Below are 19,527 nucleotides of genomic sequence, written 5' to 3' on the forward strand. Positions count from 1 at the left end.
CCTCCCATCCCTGTCCCCATCCCTGTCTCCACAGTGGTCCTCTGTCCCCATGTCCTCATCCTGGTCCCCACGATTGTCCTCTGGCCCCACACCCTCATCCCTATCCCCATGTCCCCATCCTGGTCCCCATCATTGTCCCCTGGCCCCACACACTCATCCCTGTCCTCATGGTTGTCCTCTGTCCCCATCTTGGTCCCCATCATTGTCCCCTGGCCCCATGTCGCCATCCTGGTCCCCATCATTGTCCCCTGGCCCCATGTCGCCATCCTGGTCCCCATCATTGTCCCCTGGCCCCATGTCGCCATCCTGGTCCCCATCATTGTCCCCTGGCCCCATGTCGCCATCCTGGTCCCCATCATTGTCCCCTGGCCCCATGTCGCCATCCTGGTCCCCATCATTGTCCCCTGGCCCCATGTCGCCATCCTGGTCCCCATCATTGTCCCCTGGCCCCATGTCGCCATCCTGGTCCCCATCATTGTCCCCTGGCCCCATGTCGCCATCCTGGTCCCCATCATTGTCCCCTGGCCCCATGTCGCCATCCTGGTCCCCATCATTGTCCCCTGGCCCCATGTCGCCATCCTGGTCCCCATCATTGTCCCCTGGCCCCATGTCGCCATCCTGGTCCCCATCATTGTCCCCTGGCCCCATGTCGCCATCCTGGTCCCCATCATTGTCCCCTGGCCCCATGTCGCCATCCTGGTCCCCATCATTGTCCCCTGGCCCCATGTCGCCATCCTGGTCCCCATCATTGTCCCCTGGCCCCATGTCGCCATCCTGGTCCCCATCATTGTCCCCTGGCCCCATGTCGCCATCCTGGTCCCCATCATTGTCCCCTGGCCCCATGTCCCCATCCTGGTCCCCATGGTTGTCCTCTGTCCCCATGTCCTCATCCCTGACCCCACAGTTGTCCTCTGGCCCCACACCCTCATCCTGGACCCTATTCCTGTCCCTATGGTTGTCCTCTGTCCCCATCCCTGTCCCCATGGCTGTCCCCTGGCCCCACTGCCACCCCTGTCCCCATCTCTGTCCCCATGGCTGTCCCCTGGCCCCACACCCTCATCCTGGTCCCCATCCCTGTCCCCATGGTTGTCCCTTGGCTCCATGTCCTCATCCTGGTCCCCACGGTTGTCCTCTGGCCCCACACCCTCATCCCTATCCCCATGTCCCCATCCTGGTCCCCATGGTTGTCCCCTGGCCCCACTCCCATCCCAGCCCCCGCAGTTGTCCCCACGGTTGTCCCCTGTCCCACCAACTCCGTGCCGCAGGTGACCGATGGGGACGGGGAGGCCGTGCTGTCCATGGCCACCCTGCGGCAGCGATTTGTCAACCCCGAGGAGCTGGTGGGACACTCGCTTTACGTCTCCGTCACCGTCATCACCGAGTCAGGTGACCAGGGAGGACCTCAGGGGACACGGGGGGGGCTTGGGGGGTGAAGGACAGCGGGGACGTGTGGGGCCACAGGGCTCTGTCACAAGCTTCGATGAGTTGAGTGGGTGGGGGGACACCTGGGGACACGTGGGGCCAGCAGTGGCATGTTGAGTCAAAGGATGGGGAGATGTGGGGTTGGGGACACCAAAGGATGGGGAGATGTGGGGTTGGGGACACCAAAGGATGGGGAGATGTGGGGTTGGGGACACCAAAGGATGGGGAGATGTGGGGTTGGGGACACCAAAGGATGGGGAGATGTGGGGTTGGGGACACCAAAGGATGGGGAGATGTGGGGTTGGGGACACCAAAGGATGGGGAGATGTGGGGTTGGGGACACCAAAGGATGGGGAGATGTGGGGTTGGGGACACCAAAGGATGGGGAGATGTGGGGTTGGGGACAACAAGGATGGAGACACCAAAGGATGGGGAGATGCGGGGTTGGGGACACCAAAGGATGGGGACAAGTGGGGTTGGGGACACCAAAGGATGGGGACAAGTGGGGCTGGGGACAACAAAGAATGAGGAGATGCAGGGTTGGGGACACCAAGGATGGAGACATCAAATGATGGGGAGATGTGGGGTTGGGGACAACAAGGATTGAGACACCAAAGGATGGGGAGATGTGGGGTTGGGGACACCAAAGGATGGGGAGATGTGGGGTTGGGGACAACAAGGGTGGAGACACCAAAGGATGGGGAGATGTGGGGTTGGGGACACCAAAGGATGGGGAGATGTGGGGTTGGGGACACCAAAGGATGGGGAGATGTGGGGTTGGGGACAACAAGGGTTGAGACACCAAAGGATGGGGAGATGTGGGGTTGGGGACACCAAAGGATGGGGAGATGTGGGGTTGGGGACACCAAGGGATGGGGAGATGTGGGGTTGGGGACACCAAAGGATGGGGAGATGTGGGGTTGGGGACACCAAAGGATGGGGAGATGTGGGGTTGGGGACACCAAAGGATGGGGAGATGTGGGGTTGGGGACACCAAAGGATGGGGAGATGTGGGGTTGGGGACACCAAAGGATGGGGAGATGTGGGGTTGGGGACACCAAAGGATGGGGAGATGTGGGGTTGGGGACACCAAAGGATGGGGAGATGTGGGGTTGGGGACACCAAAGGATGGGGAGATGTGGGGTTGGGGACAACAAGGATGGGGACACCAAAGGATGGGGAGATGTGGGGTTGGGGACACCAAAGGATGGGGAGATGTGGGGTTGGGGACACCAAAGGATGGGGAGATGTGGGGTTGGGGACAACAAGGATGGGGACAAGTGGGGCTGGGGACAACAAAGAATGAGGAGATGCAGGGTTGGGAACACCAAGGATGGAGACACCAAAGGATGAGGAGATGTGGGGTTGGGGACAACAAGGATGGGGAGATGTGGGGTTGGGGACACCAAAGGATGAGGAGATGTGGGGTTGGGGACACCAAAGGATGAGGAGATGTGGGGTTGGGAGACACCAAGGGATGGGGAGATGTGGGGTTGGGGACAACAAGGATGGAGACACCAAAGGATGAGGATACATGGGTTGGGGACACCAAAGGATGGAGACATCTGAGGCCACCTGAGGCCAGAGGGTGCTGTCCCCTGGGGTGGAGACCTGGGAGCCCTGTCCTGGCGCTGGGTGACACGACCCTTCCGGTGGCCACCACAGGCAGTGACATGGTGGAGGCCCAGCGTGGTGACATCAGCATCGTGACGTCCCCCTACACCATCCACTTCACCCGCACCCCCAAGTACTTCAAGCCGGGGATGCCCTTTGACCTGATGGTAATGACACCTGGGGACAGGCTTGGGGACAGCGGTGGCCTTGGCCCAGGACCCCCATGGCACCAGGGTCCCCAGCGTCACGATGGGGACAGGACAAACCTTGGGGGGGGTCTAGTGGGTGGAGGACACTCGGGTGTCACCTGGAGAGGGCCGTGGTCTGTCCCTGTGTCACCTGGATGGCATCGGGTGACATGTCCCTCACCTCCGTGTCCCCACGTGATGTCCTTCACGTCACACCACGTCCCCCCAGGTCTACGTCACCAACCCGGACAAGTCCCCAGCTCCTCGTGTCGCCATCAAGGCCGATGGCTTCCAGGGGTTGGTCACCACCCAACGCGATGGCACGGCCAAGCTGGTCCTCAACATGCCGGCCAACAAGGACAGTGTCCCCATCACCGTGAGTGGCACCAGGGTGGCCTTGGATCTGGGGGGGGCCAAGGTGGCTGGGGACAAGGGTCCCCTGGTTGGGGCTGCTGAGACAGCCAAGGTGGCTGAGATGTCCATGGCGGCCAAGGAACATAGCCAACGTGGTCACCATTGACCAAGGACCAAGATTGGGGCACCAGAAGGACCTAGACATCCATGGTGGCCAAGGATGAGGGCCACCATGGTCACCATTGACCAAGGACCAGGATTGGGGTAGCAGGAGGACCTAGACATCCATGGTGGCCAAGGATGAGGGCCACCATGGTCACCGTTGGTCAAGGACCAGGATGCCCAGTGTCAGGGAGAGTGGTGGAGATGTCCATAGTGGCCAAATTGTCCATGGTGGCCTGTAGCCAGGGTCAGCACGGTTCACCAGGATGGCCATGGTGAGTGGGATGGGAGTGGTCAAGATGGTCACGGTAGCCAAAGGCTAGGAGGGTCAGCCTCAGGAAGACCAAGGTGGTCTAGTTGAGTAGACTCAGGTAGACCAGGGCAACCAAGACCTTGCTGGTGGCCAAGACCTCCATGTTGACCGGTGCCCATCTTGGGCATCTCCTGGGGTTCTTGGGTGGCCCTTGAGGGGCTTGAGTGGTCCATGATGGAGACTGGAGACCATGGGGGACTTGAGCATCTCCTGGGTGGCCCTTGAGGTGGCTCATGATGGAGATCAGGTGTCACTTAGGTGTTTTGGAGAGTCCATGGGGTCCTTGGGCATCTCTTGGGGTTCTTGGGTGGCCCTTGAGGGGCTTGAGTGGTCCATGATGGAGACTGGAGACCATGGGGGACTTGAGCATCTCCTGGGTGGCCCTTGAGGTGGCTCATGATGGAGATCAGGTGTCACTTAGGTGTTTTGGAGAGTCCATGGGGATCTTGAGCATCTCCTGGGTGGCCCTTGAGGTGGGTCATGATGGAAACTGGGTGTCACTTAGATGTTATGGAGAGTCCATGGGGATCTTGAGCATCTCCTGGGTGGCCCTTGAGGTGGCTCATGATGGAGATCAGGTGTCACTTAGGTGTTTTGGAGAGTCCATGGGGAACTTGGTCATCTCCTGGGGTTCTTGGGTGGCCCTTGAGGTGCCCCGTGATGGTGATTGAGTGACACTGAGGTGGTTTGGAGAGTCCGTGGGGATCTTGGGCATCTCCTGGGGTTCTTGGGTGGCCCTTGAGGGGCTTGAGTGGTCCATGATGGGTACTGGAGCCCATGGCAGACTTGGGCATCTCCTGGGTGGCCCTTGAGGTGGGTCATGATGGAAACTGGGTGTCACTTAGATGTTATGGAGAGTCCATGGGGATCTTGAGCATCTCCTGGGTGGCCCTTGAGGTGCCCCGTGATGGTGATTGAGTGACACTGAGGTGGTTTGGAGAGTCCGTGGGGATCTTGGGCATCTCCTGGGGTTCTTGGGTGGCCCTTGAGGGGCTTGAGTGGTCCGTGATGGGGACTGGAGCCCATGGTGGGCTTGGGCATCTCCTGGGTGGCCCTTGAGGTGGCCCATGATGGAAATTGGGTGTCACTTAGATGTTTTGGAGAGTCCATGGGGTCCTTGGGTGGCCCTTGAGGTGCTCCATGATGGTGATCGAGAGCTCATGGGGGGCTTGGGCATCTCATGGTGGTCCATGTCCATGCTTCTCCCTGGTGACCACCGTGTCCCTTGGGGTGGTCCGTAGGTGCGGACGGACCAACCGGGGCTCCCCCGTGAACGTCAAGCCAAGCTGGACATGGTGGCCAAAGCTTACGGTAGCCAAAACAACTCGGGCAACTTCCTCCACCTGGCCGTGGGGGCCACCGAGCTCCAGCCTGGTGACAACCTCCCCATCAACTTCCACCTCAAGAGCAACGACGCCAACGTCCGCAACTCCGTCCCCTACTTCACCTACCTGGTGGGCACCCTAGGCCTCTGCCCCCCAACTGCTCTCCGTCTTGAGGACCTAGATGTCCAGGTGGCCACCAACCTTTACCTTGACTTGCCCGCCCGTAGATCATGAGCAAGGGGCGCATCGTCCACGTTGGCCGACAGCGGCACGAAGCCGGCCAGAGCTTGGTGACCATGTCGCTGCCGGTGACGGCCCAGCTCATCCCCTCCTTCCGCATCGTGGCCTACTACCACGTGCTGCCGAGAGAGATCGTGGCCGACTCCGTCTGGGTGGACGTCAAGGACACTTGCATGGGGACCGTGAGTGTCTTCCTGATGTCCCCGAGGTTGGGGGAACCCGTGGCTGGGGCTGGGAAGGGGTTTAGGTGGCTCTCGAGGTGGTCCGTGATGGAGGTTGGGTGGGCCTTGGGGGGTTTGGAGAACCCATGGAGGGCTTGGGCATCTCCTGGGGTTCTTGAGGGGCTTGAGTGGTCCATGATGGGTGGTTTGGGTAGTCCATGGGGGGCTTGGGCATCTCCTGGGGTTCTTGAGGGGCTTGAGTGGTCCATGATGGGTGGTTTGGGTAGTCCATGGAGGGCTTGGGCATCTCCTGGGGTTCTTGAGGGGCTTGAGTGGTGCATGATGGCTGGTTTGGGTAGTCCATGGAGGGCTTGGGTATCTCATGAGGTTCTTGAGGGGTTTGAGTGGTCCATGATGGGTGGTTTGGGTAGTCCGTGGAGGGCTTGGGCATCTCATGGGGTCCTTGAGGGGCTTGAGTGGTCCGTGATGGGTGGTTTGGGTAGTCCATGGAGGGCTTGGGCATCTCCTGGGGTTCTTGAGGGGCTTGAGTGGTCCATGATGGGTGGTTTGGGTAGTCCATGGAGGGCTTGGGTATCTCATGAGGTTCTTGAGGGGTTTGAGTGGTCCATGATGGGTGGTTTGGGTAGTCCATGGAGGGCTTGGGCATCTCCTGGGGTTCTTGGGTGGCCCTTGAGGTGGCCCATGATGAGGATTGAGTGTCACTGAGGTGGTTTGGAGAGGCCATGGGGGGCTTGGGCATCTCCTGGGTGGCCCTTGAGGTGGCCCATTGATGGTCCAGATGTTCCATGATGAAGCCGTCAACTCTCCCTGGTGAACTCCAACACCCTGTGGGGTTGATGGACCCCCACGGGGAGGCTCCTGGAGGGTGCAGTGAAGGTTTTTTGGGGTCACCCCATGGCCATGATGTCACCGCCCCACCCTGTGTCCCCCCTCACCCTGTGTCCTCCCCCTCCAGCTGGTGGTGAAGGGGGCGACGGAGGCCGACAACCGGGTGCTAGAGCCAGGGACCTCCATGAAGCTGCGCATCGAGGGCGACTACAACGCCCACGTGGGCTTGGTGGCCGTGGACAAGGGCGTCTTCGTCCTCAACAAGAAGCACAAGCTCACCCAGTCCAAGGTGGGTCTCCATCCCCACGTGTCCTCCACGTGTCACCTCCCGTCAAGGTGGTGGCAGTGGCTTTTCACGGTTGTCCTCCATCTCGGTCACAGGTTTGGGACACGGTGGAGAAGAGTGACATCGGCTGCACCGCGGGCAGCGGGAAGGACAACGTGGGGGTCTTTGCAGATGCTGGTCTCAGCCTGGCCACCAACGTGAAGATCAGCACGCCCCAGCGAGGAGGTGGGGGACAGGGACAACTTGGGGGGTGGCACCTTGGGGACGGGGTAGGAGAAACCCTTGGAGATGTGGCACTTGAAGGACGAGGGGAGTGTGACACCTCAGGGATGTCCCCTGAGCTTTGAAGGTGGTCACCACGTGAAGGTCACCACGGGGTCCTGACCCGTGTCCTCTCTGTCCCCAGATGTCCAGTGTCCCAAACCCGCGAAACGCAAGCGCCGGTCCCTGCAGCTTGTGGAGTTCAAAGGCACCAAAGGTGGGTGGCACTGGGAGTGTCCCATGTCCCCAAGGGCACGGGAAGGTCCTGTGCCCCTGTAGACACTGGATTGTCCCATGTCCCTGAGGGCCACCACATTGTCCCATGTCCCTGAGGGCCACCAGAGTGTCCCATGTCCCTGGTGATACCACACACCCCATGTCCCTGTGGTATCACCAGAGTGTCCCATGTCCCTGAGAGCTACCAGAGTGTCCCATGTCCTTGAGGGCCACCAGAGTGTCCCATGTCCCTGGTGATACCACACACCCCATGTCCTTGAGGGCCACCAGAGTGTCCCATGTCCCTGGTGATACCACACACCCCATGTCCCTGAGGGCCACCAGAGTGTCCCATGTCCTTGAGGGCCACCACATTGTCCCATGTCCCTGGTGATACCACACACCCCATGTCCCTGAGGGCCACCACATTGTCCCATGGCCCTGGTGATACCACAGTACCCCATGTCCCTGAGGGCCACCAGAGTGTCCCATGTCCCTGGTGATACCACACACCCCATGTCCTTGAGGGCCATCAGAGTGTCCCATGTCCCCGGTGATACCACACACACCATGTCCTTGAGGGCCACCAGAGTGTCCCATGTCCCTGAGGGCCACCACAGCAACCCATGTCCCTGGTGATACCACACAACCCATGTCCCTGAGGGCCACCAGAGTGTCCCATGTCCCTGGTGATACCACACACCCCATGTCCCTGAGGGCCACCAGAGTGTCCCATGTCCTTGAGGGCCACCACATTGTCCCATATCCCTGGTGATACCACACAACCCATGTCCCTGAGGGCCACCAGAGTGTCCCATGTCCCTGGTGATACCACAGCACCCCATTTCCCAAAGGCCACCACATTGTCCCATGTCCCTGAGGGCCACCAGAGTGTCCCATGTCCCTGGTGATACCACACACCCCATGTCCCTGAGGGCCACCAGAGTGTCCCATGTCCCTGGTGATACCACACACCCCATGTCCCTGAGGGCCACCAGATTGTCCCATGTCCCTGGTGATACCACACGCCCCATGTCCCTGAGGGCCACCAGAGTGTCCCATGTCCCTGAGGGCCCTCAAGGGTCTCCAGGACTGGGTGCCAGTTGGGTTCCTGGGTGCCGGCAGCGGCCGAGTACACGGACAAGGCCCTACGCAAGTGCTGTGAGGACGGCATGAAGGAGAACCCCATGGGCCACAGCTGCGAGAAGAGGACCACCTACATCCAGGAAGGAGAAGGTTGTGTCCGGGCCTTCCTCGACTGCTGCAACTACATCAAGGGCATCCGCGACCAGAGGCTGCGCGAGTTCCACCTCGAGCTGGCCCGAAGTAAGTGCCGGGCACTGGGGCTGGTGGTGGTGGTGGGGCTGGTGGTGGTGGGGCAAAGCTTGGGTGAAACTTGGGGGAAGGTCAGGTGAACCTCAAGTGTTCCTTGCACTACTCTTGGGTGAAGGTCAGAAAAACCTCAGATGTTCCTTGCACTACCCTCGGGTGAAGGTCAGAAAAACCTCAGGTGTTCCTTGCACCACCCTTGGGTGAAGGTCAGGAGAACCTCAGGTGTTCCTTGCACTACCCTTGGGTGAAGGTCAGGAGAACCTCAGGTGTTCCTTGTACTACCCTTGGGTGAAGGTCAGAAAAACCTCAGATGTTCCTTGCACCACCCTTGGGTGAAGGTCAGGAGAACCTCAGGTGTTCCTTGCACTACCCTTGGGTGAAGGTCAGAAAAATCTCGGGTGTTTCTTGCACTACCCTTGGGTGAAGGTCAGAAAAACCTCAGATGTTCCTTGCACCACCCTTGGGTGAAGGTCAGGAGAACCTCAGGTGTTCCTTGGGCGATGTTTGGATGAATTTTGGGTGATGCCTGGGTGAAGATCAGGTCAATCTCAGGTGTTCCTTGTGCTGTCCTTGGGCTATGCTTGCATGAAGGTCAGGAGAACCTCAAGTGTAGCTTGAACTCTCCATGAGTGAAGCTTGGGTGAAGGTCAGGACAACCTCGGGTGTTCCTTGGACGATGTTTGGATGAATTTTGGGTGATGCTTGGGTGAAGATCAAGTCAATCTCTGGTGTTCCTTGTGCTGTCCTTGGGCTATGCTTGCATGAAGGTCAGGAGAACCTCAAGTGTTGCTTGAACTCTCCATGAGTGAAGCTTGGGTGAAGGTCAGGTGAACCTTGGGTGTTCCTCGCACTGTCCTTGGACGATGTTTGGATGAAATTTGGGTGATGTTTGGGTGAGGGTCAGAAGAACTTCAAGTGTCGCTTGCACTCTCCTTGGATGATGCTTGGGTGAAGCTCAGGAGAACCTTGGGTGTTCCTTGCACTGTCTTTGGGTGATGCTTGGGGTGGATTTTGGGCAACGCTTGGGTGAAGGTTGGGACAATGCTTGGGTGGTGCTTGGACGTGGGGTCATACTGGCTCCACCCAGGGGCTGGGCCCCTCAGGCCACGGTCGAGAGGGATGGTACCGTCCCCAGGCGACGACAACGATGATTTCCTGGCTGAGGAGGACATCACCTCCAGGAGCCTCTTCCCGGAGAGCTGGCTGTGGCAGGTGGAGCGGCTGACGGAGAAGCCCAATGATCTGAAGTGAGCCCTGTCCCCTCGTCCCACTGCCCCTCCACCACACGGAGTCATCCTCCACCTTGGGGATCTCCTCCCCTGTCCACATCTGGACACTGCCCTGCCCAGTCTGGAGACCAACAATGATGTGCCCCCGAGTCCAGACAAGGGCCATCTTTGACCCCCCGATGCTGCCTTGGGACCAGCTCTTACACTTTGGTCCAGCTCAGGGGCCATCTACAACCTCCTGGTCCAACTTGGGGACCACCTATGACCCCCTGGTCCAGCTCAGGGACCATCTACAACCTCCCAGTCCACCTTGGGGACCTCCTATGACCCCCTGGTCCAGCTCAGGGGCCATCTACAACCTCCTGGTCCAACTTGAGGACCACCTATGACCTCTTGGTCCAGCTCAGGGGTCATCTGCAACCCCCTGATCCAGTTCAGGGGCCATCTACAACCTTCTGGTCCAACTTGGGGACCTCCTATGACCCCCCTTTGACCCCCTGATGTTGCCTCGGGACCAGGTCTTACACTTTGATCCAGCTCAGGGGCCATCTACAACCTCCTGGTCCAACTTGGGGACCACCTATGACCTCCTGGTCCAGCTCAGGGGCCATCTACAACCTCCTGGTCCAACTTGGGGACCTCCTATGACCCCTTGGTCCAGCTCAGGGACCATCTGCAACCCCCTGGTCCACCTCATGGACCATCTACAACCTCCTGGTCCAGCTTGGGGACCACCTATGACCTCCTGGTCCAGCTCAGGGGCCATCTACAACCTCCTGGTCCAACTTGAGGACCACCTATGACCTCTTGGTCCAGCTCAGGGGTCATCTGCAACCCCCTGGTCCACCTCATGGACCATCTACAACCTCCTGGTCCAGCTCAGGGACCATCTGCAACCTCCTGGTCCACCTCATGGACTATCTACAACCTTCTGGTCCAAGTTGGGGACCACCTATGACCCCCCCACGCCAGTTTAGTGGCTGATATCACTTCCCTCACCTGGTTTGGAGCCGGTTTTGACCCCCTTCTCATCCTCTCCAGCATCTCCACGAAGACTCTCCCTGTGTTCCTGAAGGACTCTATCACCACCTGGGAGGTCCTGGCCGTCAGCCTCTCACCGAACAAGGGTACGTGATGGAATAGGAAGGTGTCCCTGGGCATCAAAGCAATCCCTCTAGGGTGAACGTGAGGGATCTCCGAAGCCTCGGGAGGTCTCCATGAGACTTGAGGGATCTCCTAAACCTTGGGAGGTCTCCATGAGACTTGAGGGATTTCCTAAACCTCGGGAGGACTCCATGAGACTTGAGGATCTCCTAAACCTCGGGAGGACTCCATGAGACTTGAGGGATCTCCTAAACCTTGGGAGGTCTCCATGAGACTTGAGGGATTTCCTAAACCTCGGGAGGACTCCATGAGACTTGAGGATCTCCTAAACCTCGGGAGGACTCCATGAGACTTGAGGGATCTTCTAAGCCTTAGGAGGTCTCCATGAGACTTGAGAGGTCTTCTAAGCTTTGGGAAGTCTTCATGAGACGTGAAAGAATATCTGAAAGCCTTGGGGATGTCCCTGGGACATGAGGGGCCCAGCCTGAACCCCATGTCACCCGGGGGCCACCCCACAGGTCTGTGTGTGGCCGACCCCTACGAGATCACGGTGATGAAGGATTTCTTCATCGACCTGCGCCTGCCCTACTCCGTGGTGAGGAACGAGCAGGTGGAGATCCGCGCCGTCCTCTACAACTACTGGACTCACGACATCACGGTTGGCAGGGGCACCATGTGTGGGCTTCCAGGGTGACTTCGGTGGCCACTTGAAGCCCATGGCAAACATCTCCGTGCCCTGTAGGTGCGGGTGGAGCTGATGCACAACCCAGCCCTCTGCAGCGCCTCCACCTCCAAGGCGCGCTACCAGCAGATCATCAAGCTGAAGGCCCAGTCCTCCTGGGCTGTCCCCTTTGTCATCGTCCCCTTGCACCTGGGGCTCCACGACGTGGAGGTCAAGGCCGCTGTCCGGGGCAGCTTCATGTTTGACGGGGTCAAGAAGAAGCTCAAAGTTGTGGTGAGTGGCCATCCGTGCCCCGTGGCATCTCCACCCATGTGGGGTCCACGGCATCTCCACCCACTTGGTCTCCATGAAGCCTCCACCCATGTGGTGCCACCTCCGTCCCCTGAGATGTCCCCAGTGTGGTATCCTGGGGACATCCCTGTCTCCGCTTCCATCCTGGTGGTGGTACTCAAGGATGAAGGATCTCCTCCACCCAGGATGCTCAAGCGTGGTCTTCTGGGGGTCTTCCTGTATCCCTGGGACATCCCTGTCTCCATCCTGGTGGTGGTACTCAGGGACGAAGGTCTTCTGGGGCTCTCCCAGTTTGTCCCATGACCTGGGTGTGCTTTTTTACACTGGCATGTCCCTGTCTCCACTTCCATCCTGGTGGTGGTACTCAGGGATGAAGGATCCTTCCACCTGTAGGATGCTCAAGTGTGGTCTTCTGGGGATCTCCCAGTTTGTCCCATGACCTGGGGGTGCTGGTTTCACTGGGACATCTTTCCCAGAGAGGTTGGGAAGGTGGGCGGGACCCCAAAACCAGCCCAACCTTTAGCGTTGGACTCTCCTCTCTGCAGCCCGAAGGGATGAGGTTGGAGAAGACAGTGAAGATCGTTGAGCTGGACCCGAAGACGAAGGGAGTCAGTGAGTGGCCCCTGGCTGGTCTTGGGGGTGGCCTTGGGGACATCTCAGCCCCAGAGGGATGTCCTACTTGAGGGAAGGGTCTGGGGCATCTCAGGGTACAAGGGGAAGTCCCACTGTGGGTCTGGGGCATCTTGGGGGGATGAAGGAGGGACCAGCAAGGGTAGGACTGGGGCATCTTGGGGGGATGAAAGAGGGACCACCAAGGGTAGGAGTGGGGCATCTTGGGGGGGATGAAGGAGGGAGCACCAAGGGTAGGAGTGGGGCACCTTGGAGGACAAGGGACACCCCAGTATGGAACTGGGGCATCTCAGGGGATGAAGACTGTCCTGCTTTGGGTCTGGACCAACCTTGGTGACAAGGGACATCCTTCTCTGGACCTGGGACATCTCAAGGGAGAAGGGACATCCTGGTGTGGCTCTGGACCATCTCGAGGGACAAGGGACATCCTGCTGCAGATGTGGGGCAGGACTGGGTCACCTCAGGATGGGGGGGAGGGGGTTCAGGAAGGGTTTGGGGGCCACCCACCTCCATCCTGACCCCCCTGCCCCACAGATGGTGTCCAGGAGGAGAAGGTGAGGGCAGCTGACCTCTCAGACATTGTCCCCAACACCGAGTCAGAGACCAGAGTCAGCATCCAAGGTGAGGACCAGGAGAAGGAAGGCAACTGGGGATGACCTAGGATAAGGTTGGGGGTGAGGGGGACAAACTCCTGGCTGGACATCTCCTCATCTTCTGCTCCAGGCAACCCCGTGGCCATCCTGGTGGAGAAAGCTGTCGACGGGGCCAAGCTGAAGCACCTCATCACGACACCGTCGGGTTGTGGGGAGCAGAACATGATCGCTCTGACCCCCACCGTCATCGCCACCCACTACCTGGACACCACCGGCCAGTGGGAGAGCTTCGGTGTTGACCGTCGCGCTGAGGCCATCGAATTGATCAAAAAAGGTTGGGTGGGAGGGTCTCCTCAAGGGTGGGAGGGTCTCCCCAAGGGTGGGTGCATCTCACTGGAGGGTGAGAACGTCCTCCAAAGGGTGGAAGCGCCCCTCAATTTCCTCCTTTGGGATGAAAAACATCACCATTGTCCAAGACGGTGAAGAAACCTGCACCTTTGGAGAAGACATGGGTGGGGTGCCACCAGTTTGGGGGTTTCTAGAGCTACTGGTTTGCTCTGGAGAGGGTTGGTGGCCTGGAGCTACCTCGGCTTGACTATGTGCTCCTTGTGTTGGGCGTTGGTGGCCTGAAGCTACCACTGGGTGATCCTTGAGTTGACCAACCACCATCTTCTCCCCAGGTTATACCCAACAACTTGCTTTCCGGAAACCTGACAGCTCCTTCGCTGCCTTCCTGGGGCGTCCATCAAGCACCTGGTGAGGGACACGTTGGCCACCACCACCTGGGCCCAGGTGATGGGCTGGGATGTGCCACCAAGGTCCTCCTGTCCCCTCAGGTTGACGGCCTACGTGGCCAAAGTCTTCGCCATGGCCATCAAGCTGGTGGACATCGAGCGCGAGGTGATTTGTGGCGCCGTCAAATGGCTCATCCTGGAGAAGCAGAAGCCGGATGGGATCTTCCAAGAAGATGGTCCCGTCATCCATAAGGAGATGCTGGTATGAGGGGACCCAATCCCTGTCCCTCCTGGTGGCCAAAGCCTGGAGCAAGCGTTGGGTGGACAGAATTTGGTGTGAAAACCACCATCCTGAGGTATTTTTCCCCCCTTCCCCCCTCCGTTTTGTCACCCAGGGAGGTTACGTGGGCGCCGAGCCCGAGGTGTCCCTCACCTCCTTTGTCCTCGTGGCCCTGCTGGAGTCACGGCAGATCTGCAAGGACCACGTCAACGTGAGTGGCCTCGATCCCCAACCCCACACGGGGAGAGAGAGGACGTTGGGATGGGGGGGGGGACAACTCACACTCGTCCCATGGAAGGACCTTCAAGACGAAGGTGCCCAACCCTTAGAGCAGCCACTGGAGAATCCCAATTTCCCCTCTTTTCTGCCCAGAGCTTGGAAGGGAGCATCACCAAAGCCAGCGACTACCTCGCCCGGAGGTACCAATCGTTGAAACGCCCCTACACGGTGGCCCTGACCTCCTACGCCCTGGCCCTGGCAAGGAAACTCAACAGCGAGAAAGTTCTCATGAAGTTCTCCAAAGGTGACGTCACACCACAGGGTGGTGGGGAGGGGGGACAAAACCCAGGGGGGGAGTTGGGGGGGGGGTGGAAGTAGTTATGGGTACCCTGGTCGGGGGAGAAGTCACCCCTTGAGGGTGCTGAGGGATCGGTGTCACCCCAGGGGGTAAAAGCTGGGAGGAACGCAACTCCCGCACCTACAACATCGAGGGGACGTCCTACGCCCTGCTGGCCTTGCTGCAGATGGAGAAGGCGGAGCTGGCCGGGTCGGTGGCCCGCTGGCTCGCCCAGCAGAACTACTTCGGTGGCGGCTACGGATCCACTCAGGGGGGCTACGAACCCCCCCATGACACCCATGGGTGCTGCCCACGGCATGGAGGGGGAGTGGTGTGTGATGGGGAAGAGAGAAGTTGAGGAGCTTGTTGGGGGTTGAGGGGCCCCTTTGTGGGCCTGGGGACTCCATGGACACGGTGTGGCTCTTAGAGGGGGGTGGGGTGGGGTGCGTCTCTGGTCCCATGGGACCTCAGGGCTTGGGGGGAAGGGGGGCCCTTGGGACCCGTGGGGACACGGCACGTCCTTGGGGAACACCACTGGTCCTACAGGATCTCAAGGGCTTTGGAAATCCCCAAAGACTTGTCCTTGGGGGACACCTCCAGACCCTGGGGGACACCCTAGTCCCTGGGGGACACCTCCAGACCTTGGGGACACTTCCAGGCCCTGGGAGACACCTTCCAACCCTGGTGACACCTCCAGACCTTGGGGACCCTCAGGGACACATCCTGTCCCTGGAGGACACCTCGACCCCCCAAGAGTATGTTCCAGGTGGCCCCAGAACTTGGGGACACCCTAGTCCCTGGGGGACACCTCCAGACCTTGAGGACACTTCCAGCCCTGGGGGACACCTTCAAACCCTGGTGACATCTCCAGACCCTGGGGACCCTCAGGGACACATCCTGTCCCTGGAGGACACCTCTGTACCACAAGACCCCCAAGAGTATGTTCCAGGTGGCCCCAGAATTTGGGGACACCTCCAGACCCTGGGGGACACCCTAGTCCCTGGGGGGACACCTCCAGACCTTGAGGACACTTCCAGGCCCTGGGGGACACCTTCCAACCCTGGTGACACCTCTAGACCCTGGGGACCCTCAGGGACACATCCTGTCCCTGGAGGACACCTCGACCCCCCAAGAGTATGTTCCAGGTGGCCCCAGAACTTGGGGACACCCTAGTCCCTGGGGGACACCTCCAGACCTTGAGGACACTTCCAGGCCCTGGGGGACACCTTCAAACCCTGGTGACACCTCTAGACCCTGGGGACCCTCAGGGACACATCCTGTCCCTGGAGGACACCTCTGTTCCACAAGACCCCCCAAGAGTATGTTCCAGGTGGCCCCAGAACTTGGGGTCACCTGGAGCTTCAGGGCCACCCGGGGGCTTTTGGGGCTGCTCCAGTCCATGTCCCCGAGCCTCGGTGACACCGGTGTTCCCTTGAAGGCCACCATCCTGGTGTTCCAAGCCTTGGCCCAGTACCAGGAGGTCGCTCCCCGGCAGCAGGAGCTCAACCTGGACGTGTCGGTGCTGCTGCCCCGTCGGGCCAGCGCCATCACCTACCGCATCGAGAACCGCAACGCCCTGGTGGCCCGCTCCGCCGAGGTACCCCACTGTCATTGTCACTGTCACTTGGTAGGACCAGGGGGTGGGCACGGCTCACCCTGCTCCTGCTGGCCATGGGATGGTCCTTCCATGTCCCCTCCATCTCCTGGTCCCCTCTGTGTCCTTCCAAGGATGGGATGTCCCTACTGTGTCCCTCCATGTCCCCTCCATGTCCCCTCCATGTCCCCTCCATGTCCCCTCCATGTCCCCTCCATGTCCCCGTCCCCTCCATGTCCTTCCAAGGATGGGATGTCCCTACCGTGTCCTTCCATGTCCTGGGATGTCCCTTCCATGTCCCTGTCCCCTCCATGCTCTTCCATGGATGGGATGTCCCTACCGTGTCCTTCCATGTCCTGGGATGTCCCTTCCATGTCCCTGTCCCCTCCATGTCCTTCCAAGGATGGGCTGTCCCTCCATGTCCTGTGCTGTCCTTTGTCCCCTCCATGGCTCTTCATGTCCCTCTTGTCCCCTCACTATGGCCTCGGATGTCCCTGTCCCTTCCAAGTCTCCTCCACGTCTTGTGTTGTCCCTTCTACACCCCCTCCATGTCCCCATGATGCCCCATCCCTTCTGTGTCCCTCCCGGGGGACATCCCCATCCCTCCCCTGATGTCCCCTCCGTGTCCCCCCAGACCAAGCTGAACGAGGACTTCACGGTGAAGGCCGAGGGCAAGGGCCGGGGGACCATGACGGTGGTGACCATCTACAACGCCAAGGTCCCCGACAAGGAGGACAAGTGTGACAACTTTGACCTGGATGTGCAGGTGGAGGACGTGAAGATTGGTGAGTCCCCTCCGTGTCCCATGTCCTCCCCCCTCCTAGTACCAAGTCCCCTCCATGGCACCCTCACTGTCCCCGTGTCCCCTCACTGTCCCCGTGTCCCCTCATTGTCCCCGTGTCCCGTCTCCCCACCATAGGCAGGGAAGAGGAGGGCGTCTTCCGCTCCGTCAAGATCACCATCTGCGCCAGGTGGGACAGGCTGGGGACATCGGGGACGTTGGGGACATGGGGGACATTGGAGATGGGGAGAGGGATACTGGGGACAGGGACATCAGGGACATTGAGGATGTGGGAGATGGGGAGGGGGACAGGGACATGGGGGACATCGGGGACAGGCTGGGGACATTGAGGACATGGGGGACATCAGGGACATTGAGGATGTGGGAGATGGGGAGGGGGACAGGGACACTGGGGACAGGGGGACATCAGGGACAGGCTGACGACATCAGGGATGTTGGGGACATCGAGGACATGGGGGACATCAGAGATGGGGATAGGGATACTGGGAACAGGGACATCGGGGACAGGCTGGGGACATCGGGGACATTGAGGACATGGAGGACATCAGGGACATTGAGGATGTGGGAGATGGGAAGGGGGACAGGGACATTGAGGACATGGGGGACATCGGGGACAGGTTGGGGACATTGGGGACATTGGGGACATGGAGGACATGGGGGACATCAGGGACATTGGAGACGAGGAGAGGGGTGATACTGGGGACAGGGACATGAGGGACATCAAGGAGATCGGGGACATGGAGGACATCAGGGACATCGGGGACACTGGAGATGGGGAGGGGGACGGGGGGTGATACTGGGGACAGGGACATCAGGGACATTGAGGATGTGGGAGATGGGGAGGGGGACAGGGACCCTGGGGACATGGGGGACATCAGGGACAAGGTGGGGACATTGGGGACATTGAGGACATGGGGGACATCAGGGACATTGAGGATGTGGGAGATGGGAAGGGGGACAGGGACACTGGGGACAGGGGGACATCAGGGACAGGCTGACGACATCAGGGATGTTGGGGACATCGAGGACATGGGGGACATCAGAGATGGGGATAGGGATACTGGGAACAGGGACATCGGGGACAGGCTGGGGACATCGGGGACATTGAGGACATGGAGGACATCAGGGACATTGAGGATGTGGGAGGTGGGGAGGGGGACAAGGACATGGGGGACATCGGGGACAAGTTGGGGACATTGGGGACATTGAGGACATGGGGGACATCAGGGACATTGAGGATGTGGGAGGTGGGGAGGGGGACAAGGACATGGGGGACATCGGGGACAAGTTGGGGACATTGGGGACATTGAGGACATGGGGGACATCAGGGACATTGGAGACGAGGAGAGGGGTGATACTGGGGACAGGGACATGAGGGACATCAAGGAGATCGGGGACATGGAGGAAGTCCCCCTGTGTCCCCTCATGTGCCCTGTGTCCCCCCTGTGCCCCCCTGGGTGTCCCCATGTCCCCTGGGTGTCCCTCTGTCCCCCCTCTGTCCTCCCATGTCCCCCTGTGTCCTCCCATGTCCCCTGGATCCCACCATGTCCCCTCTGGGTCCCCCTGTCCCTCTGTGTCCCCTTGTGTCCCCACAACCCCTGGGTGTCCCCCTGTGTCCCCCCATGTCCCAGACAGGGACATGAGGGACATCAAGGAGATCGGGGACATGGAGGACATCAGGGACATCGGGGACACTGGAGATGGGGAGGGGGACGGGGGGTGATACTGGGGACAGGGACATCAGGGACATTGAGGATGTGGGAGATGGGGAGGGGGACAGGGACCCTGGGGACATGGGGGACATCAGGGACAAGGTGGGGACATTGGGGACATTGAGGACATGGGGGACATCAGGGACAGGCTGGGGACATCGGGATGTTGGGGACATCGAGAACATGGGGGACATCAAGGAAATTGTGGGGACATCGAGGACATGGGGGACATCAGAGATGGGGAGAGGGATACTGGGGACAGGGACATTGGGGACAGGTTGGGGACATTGAGGAAATGGGGGACATCAGGGACATCAAGGAGATCGGGGACATGGAGGACATCAGGGACATTGGGGACATCGGAGATGGGGAGGGGGACGGGGGGTGATACTGGGGACAGGGACATCAGGGACATTGAGGATGTGGGAGATGGGGAGGGGGACAGGGACCCTGGGGACATGGGGGACATCAGGGACAAGGTGGGGACATTGGGGACATTGAGGACATGGGGGACATCAGGGACAGGCTGGGGACATCGGGATGTTGGGGACATCGAGAACATGGGGGACATCAAGGAAATTGGAGATGGGGAGGGGG

The 19,527-nt window shown here is 59.9% G+C and overlaps 1 protein-coding gene across 1 annotated transcript in view; it reads left to right on the forward strand.

The window, feature by feature from the left end:
• LOC106897416 (complement C3-like) overlaps positions 1-19,527 on the forward strand; it is a 46,851-nt gene that overhangs the window by 8,616 nt on the left and 18,708 nt on the right. Inside the window, exons 4-27 of the mRNA XM_014958023.1 lie at positions 990-1,386; positions 3,088-3,203; positions 3,454-3,600; positions 5,295-5,507; positions 5,606-5,800; positions 6,756-6,917; positions 7,010-7,139; positions 7,321-7,392; positions 8,517-8,717; positions 9,859-9,970; positions 10,994-11,079; positions 11,575-11,714; positions 11,799-12,011; positions 12,575-12,641; positions 13,194-13,280; positions 13,383-13,586; positions 13,933-14,008; positions 14,089-14,248; positions 14,382-14,477; positions 14,639-14,789; positions 14,930-15,093; positions 16,261-16,419; positions 17,051-17,201; positions 17,336-17,486. Of these exons, the coding sequence (XP_014813509.1) occupies positions 990-1,386; positions 3,088-3,203; positions 3,454-3,600; positions 5,295-5,507; positions 5,606-5,800; positions 6,756-6,917; positions 7,010-7,139; positions 7,321-7,392; positions 8,517-8,717; positions 9,859-9,970; positions 10,994-11,079; positions 11,575-11,714; positions 11,799-12,011; positions 12,575-12,641; positions 13,194-13,280; positions 13,383-13,586; positions 13,933-14,008; positions 14,089-14,248; positions 14,382-14,477; positions 14,639-14,789; positions 14,930-15,093; positions 16,261-16,419; positions 17,051-17,201; positions 17,336-17,486 (3,650 nt within the window). The remainder of the gene's footprint in view (positions 1-989; positions 1,387-3,087; positions 3,204-3,453; positions 3,601-5,294; positions 5,508-5,605; positions 5,801-6,755; positions 6,918-7,009; positions 7,140-7,320; positions 7,393-8,516; positions 8,718-9,858; positions 9,971-10,993; positions 11,080-11,574; positions 11,715-11,798; positions 12,012-12,574; positions 12,642-13,193; positions 13,281-13,382; positions 13,587-13,932; positions 14,009-14,088; positions 14,249-14,381; positions 14,478-14,638; positions 14,790-14,929; positions 15,094-16,260; positions 16,420-17,050; positions 17,202-17,335; positions 17,487-19,527) is intronic.

This window comes from Calidris pugnax, unplaced genomic scaffold, assembly GCF_001431845.1.
Source record: "Calidris pugnax isolate Ruff unplaced genomic scaffold, ASM143184v1 scaffold400, whole genome shotgun sequence".
Classification (NCBI taxonomy): domain Eukaryota; kingdom Metazoa; phylum Chordata; class Aves; order Charadriiformes; family Scolopacidae; genus Calidris; species Calidris pugnax.